This window comes from Necator americanus, chromosome I, assembly GCF_031761385.1.
Source record: "Necator americanus strain Aroian chromosome I, whole genome shotgun sequence".
In the NCBI taxonomy this organism is placed as follows: domain Eukaryota; kingdom Metazoa; phylum Nematoda; class Chromadorea; order Rhabditida; family Ancylostomatidae; genus Necator; species Necator americanus.
Genome location: NC_087371.1, coordinates 5,777,585 through 5,782,956, shown reverse-complemented (window position 1 = coordinate 5,782,956; position 5,372 = coordinate 5,777,585). Strand labels below are relative to the sequence as shown.

The following is a 5,372-nucleotide window of genomic DNA, read 5'->3' as shown; positions in this document are numbered from 1 at the left end:
ACAAGATGAGTGCATACCTCAAGCTATGATAAAGGATCGGGTGGTTGTGTTACCCACCAATGATGGACTCGAAGAGTTCCGTTATTTCTCGGTACGTCTTTTTTAATTCTATTTTTGTTATAGGATCTCATTGAAGTTGATTTACGGATTTAATTTCTATGCCTCGTTCTTCGTTAACTCTGATTTTTGTTAATTTTGAACTACACAACTACATATGTAATTTTATTCAGTACTCTTGGCATTCTTATTGTTGTCGTTTTTTCAATTCTTTTTCTCTAAATTGAAGAAATTTCATCTGTTGTTTCGATTGTACAGAAACTGTAGAGCTATATGTTTCTTCTTTCTCGGCTCTTGTTATGATGTTTTCATGTAATCGACAATGAATTGTTTTGCTCAAATTCGACTAGAAACAATCGACAGAAGTCTATACATGAGTGATAAGTATTTATGTTTATTCAGGTCTTGGCAAAGTTTTTTCCATTTCAATAGAGGGAGCGTCAGTGAAGAATTGCTTGTCAAGTATGAATTCCATCGCACTGCCTACCAGTACTCGCATCCTTAATACGAAATTTGAAAAAAAAAATCCAAGAATATTCCGATGTGGAATTATTTACCAAATGCAAAGAGCTGCTGCAAAGAAAGAAATCGCGCCAATGTTGAATGGCCATATCGGACCGAAATCACGTTCCATCTCTGGTACCCTGAAAAGAGAAAATTGGAAGCTATGAATGGACATTGAGCTTTTCGTTAAACTTAACGAAATTGAATGTTACGTACCGAACAAAAATACCAAATAACTGGTGCGTCAATCCAATACCAAAGGACATTGCCACGATTGCAACTGCAGCGAAAACCATAAGAATGAAAATCTCGAGCTGGAAATGTTTGGAGTGAACTTTTTGCTCCAACTACGAAATGAAAATTTCGTAAAGAGACCTGTATGAATGCCAGTTTAGGTGCAATCAGTCGAGCTTGTTCTGTCTTAAGTCCATAGAACTGCAATGAATTACTTGTTTGCATTTTTATTCCTTTTTACATATTAAATACATTTGTTATAACATATAATATTATATAATGTATAATAACAACATAGTATATACTACAGACGTAACAGTATACATATATAATTTCCTGTGGAATTCCTTTTGAAATTACGTACTTGTCTTCCGAATCGCAAAACAAGGACGAACAAGACAAAAGAATTAATTGCACCTCAAGCTGGATCAAAAAAAAAGAAAAACTTGACTTATGGTGCAATTGCGGACTTCGAGTTCGAAGCTACGCTGTCATAAGCCGCTCGCAGATGTCTGTGAGCATATCATTAGGGGGCAGCTCCACGCAGTTATGGGATTTACGGGATGTTTGGAAGACTTTTTAGAAACAGAAACCTTTTTTTCTATTTTACGTTCCACATTTTTTTTAGAAACGTTTTATTCAAAAGTCAATAGAATGGTAGTGTAGTACTGAAGCTATCGATATTTTTCTTTTGCCTGAACGATTGCGACGCGCCTTCATTCAATTCAGTTCATTGAAGCACAGCTAAAGACGGCGCCTTAACTGACGATGTTGAGATCTCTCATGGGAAATAGAGGATTCGGAGTGTAGATAACGAGAATAAGCGCTGAATTGCTGAATTTCCACTAATCGTCCTGAAAAACGACGTGGGAAACGACTTACGAACGCCGCGCGTGTTGGGTGCCCGCTACGAGGCGTCGCAGTAGTTTCCCACAACGCTTTTCACGACGATTAAGGGAAATTGAGCATTTTTTTTTAACGATTCACACTATTTTTTATTGATTTGCTTGAGCTGTGGCCAAGATTGGTATTAATTTTTGTTGTATATTAAAGATATATTAAATAATATTATAATAGATTAATATTGTTTATAGTATATTGAAGATATATTAGAAGCTACGTATTCAAGGACAGTCGAACAATACTAAGCGATTTTTATTATTTCACGCGTCGGTCATGCATAATTTCGGAAAAAAAAATAAGGGCGGAGAACTTCTTTTCTTTGAAAAATGAAGAAAATGGGATTTGAGAGGTACATCGATGGCATCTCTGTCTAGTAGACGTCCAGCGAGGACTGTATGTATATGTCTGTGACAACTATCAAATAACGAAAAAAGAGCAACAGAATTAACGTTTGAATCATGATTTGGAATGATTTTAAATAGTTTTTTAAAGGCAGTAACAGTGTTTAGAAAAAGTCATGTAAACAATAAACATAATACATAAGAATCCGAACGGGACGTACCATTAGAGCAGTTGTGAAGAGACCACCGGCTGTTAAGCCGAACATACAGAGAACGACCCATGTATCCATGGATTGATTGACACTGTGTAGCTCTGGAAATACTAAACTCTTAACAACCCTAACCTAATTTCATGTCATAGATTCCATGGACATGGTTTTGAAGACAGAAGTTTTCATGGCAGATCGATTGGGATTGCTGAGATCCAGATTTCGAATGATTCTGGTAGCTTCTACACACTAATCAATTTCTGTATCATTTCAAAACGTGGCTTTTGGCCCAAGTAGTATAGTGGTTAGTACTCCACGTTGTGGCCGTGGCGACACAGGTTCGATTCCTGTCTTGGGCATTGTTTTGGCGATGATCGTTCAGATAGAAAAAAGGTTTGTTACCTAACTGACCAGATCGTACGAGATGGCTTATTTTCAACGTGGCGTGGCCGTAAGCGATTGATTTTCCCAGGATTTCCGCAGATAAATATTTAGGACTTCAAATTAACTTTGTTAATGACTTCTTCGTATGATTAACAAAATAAAGCTTACGGCTCCTCCAATACCGTAAAATGTCAACCATGTGAGTATAGTTAAAGTAGCCTCTAAAGATAGTTCAGCTAAGTGGTTCATAGGTGGTTCAGCTCATCTCTCCCTGCATCACTGTAAACAGACGGAATGCGGTTCCTTACGACGTCCTCCATTGCAATACGCCACCCTTCCGCCCCGCCCCCGCCTGCGATTCGTCAAAATACATTCGGACCCGCGATGGGCAATTCATTTCATTCGACGAATCGCGGGCGGGGGCGGGGCGCAAAGGCGGCGCGTTTCAATAGAGGACGCCGTAAGTAACAGCGTTCCGAAGCCGTCTTTTTAAAGTGATGCAGGGAGAGATGAGTTCAACCATCCCTATATTCATAATCTACTACCCGATATAGGTATGCTCCAACGAAAATCCATGCCACGCCAGATTCGAGAGGTGATGCCTTTAAATACGGTATCAATCGTTCTATGCTCTAAGTTCTATTTTCGTATTTTCCACGTTAGCTAAGTTGCGTATCGGGCCATATGAGATGATTGTCGACGTCCAGTTCGTGAATGATCTCGGCAATTGCTAACACTAATCAATTTGTACAGCATTTCGAAAGTGAAGTCTCGGCCCAAGTAGTATAGTGGTTAGTACTCCACGTTGTGGCCGTGGCGACACAGGTTCGATTCCTGTCTTGGGCATCGTTTTGGTGAGACATCATTTAGATGGGAAAAGTTTGTTACCTCTCTTAACGAAGGTAGAAAAATACGAAATTACAGCAAAAAAAACCTCGCTCATTCCACTGATATCGTTTTAAATCTTAATTTCATGAAATTTGAAAGTGAAATGGTTCTACGAGGCTGCTTAACTATATTCGCTTGTTTTGAAACTCTAGGAATTGGTCAACATCTAAATTCTATATGATCTTGGAAATCCTTAACACTAATCAAATTGTAGATTACTTCGAATCCAGATAGTAACAATGTGGTTTACTTGTACAAATCTATTTGACCGTAATTCGTTTGTTGAAAGCAGCTTTTTAGTATTCATTTAAATCCGTTTTAAATTATGGACGAAGAACATAATTTAACATATGTTTTAGTACAAATTAAAAAATTATTAAATTTTATTTTTAATCGATTTTAATTTTAATTTTTCAACTGGTTTTTTCACTCTTTTATTATTAAATTAAGCCCAACTCTCGGCTCAATATCCTCTCCAACAAAAATCAGAATTTTTCAATTCAGCTGCACCACCGAAACTGCTACGACATGAGAGAAACGTGAAAACTTGTCCGCTTCCGTTCACGATCGAATGCTCCAAGGAAGCCATGACGTCTGGGGATACGTTTGGGCAGAAACGACTTGATTTGCGGTGGAAATGCGTGAATGGCTGCGTTCAGCGTTGGACCCGCCTAACCAGCTACAGTCTAACTGTGAAACTGAGCAAAGGTCCCACCGCCTGCACGGACTGAATGCGGCCGCTTACACGCAATTCCACCGCAAGTGGTTTCCGTGTTGATCCGACTGCAATCGTCGAGAACTGCAGTATCCAGGGACTGAACGAGTTTGAAAATTCGGAAATTTGAAGAATCAGAGGAGAATCTAATCTCTAATCTTGACATTTTATTTTAATTTATTATATTTGATATTATTTGTTTAACACTCGAAAATCACAAAACCACTATGTTTAATGATCCAAATATTCAAAAAGTGGAGGAAAAGATTTCAAGGCTCGTCAGAAAGTCATAAGGTCGGTATTAACGTTCTGGATGCAATAAGTCGAAAATATCGAGTAAGCCAGGGACCTAAAATCAATAAAAAAAATAACATACGCCAGAACCAAAGTGATCCTCCGAGTAACATTGCCATCTCAACGAAACCAGCCATATAAGCGGCTGGAGTGTAATGTAACAAATGGCATGTGGCCGGTCCGAAATAGAACGGATCATCTCTTGAAAAACTGAAGTTCGGTGGTAGTTCTTTCAATTTTGCTTCTTTTTCAGTGGACAAGGTCATTCTGGAACAACTATAATATAATCCATAGTTTGATGGGAGGAAAAGTTCGGGAAATCTGGAGCAATCCGAAGTCAACTAAAGTTCACAATTATTCACAATTGTGAGAAAAAAAACGCCTTTCACTCTAATAAAAGGGGTTTTTTTAAGACAATTGGGATATTCATGATGTAGAAGGCTTCTGGATACTGTATTAGAATAAATGAGAATATTAAAAGATTAGAATTAGTGGATTTAGACCAAGGATAACTAGTAGAATAGGATATGATCTTTCGAAGATGGAATTTCAAAAACAACTACATGAAACTGAGATTATGAAGCTAGTGATGCGATACCGTAACACTTGATTCCCCCGTTGTGAATTTTTGAAGCCACTATCACCTTTCCATAATTAAATGTATGAAAAACAATAAAAATATACAATATAATATAAATAATAATATAATATATAGTAATACAATAATAAAATAAATAAAATATGATATAAATATAGAAAAACAGGAATTAAAATTGAAACAACAAAGATTTAGAATTGATATTTGAGTTTAAACCGAATTGACCTACAAATTTGATCTAACAA

The 5,372-nt window shown here is 37.3% G+C and overlaps 1 protein-coding gene across 1 annotated transcript; it reads right to left on the bottom strand.

Annotated features, from left to right (window-relative positions):
* Positions 1–451: 451 nt before the first annotated feature.
* Positions 452–4,795, bottom strand: RB195_004627 (uncharacterized protein; the record flags this gene model as incomplete). The annotated part of the gene is made up of 6 exons (XM_064182553.1): positions 452–557; positions 615–701; positions 778–875; positions 937–996; positions 2,261–2,352; positions 4,612–4,795. 6 exons carry the CDS (start codon positions 4,793–4,795, stop codon positions 452–454), a joined length of 627 nt encoding a protein of 208 aa, XP_064033820.1.
* Between the last annotated feature and the right edge of the window lie 577 nt (positions 4,796–5,372).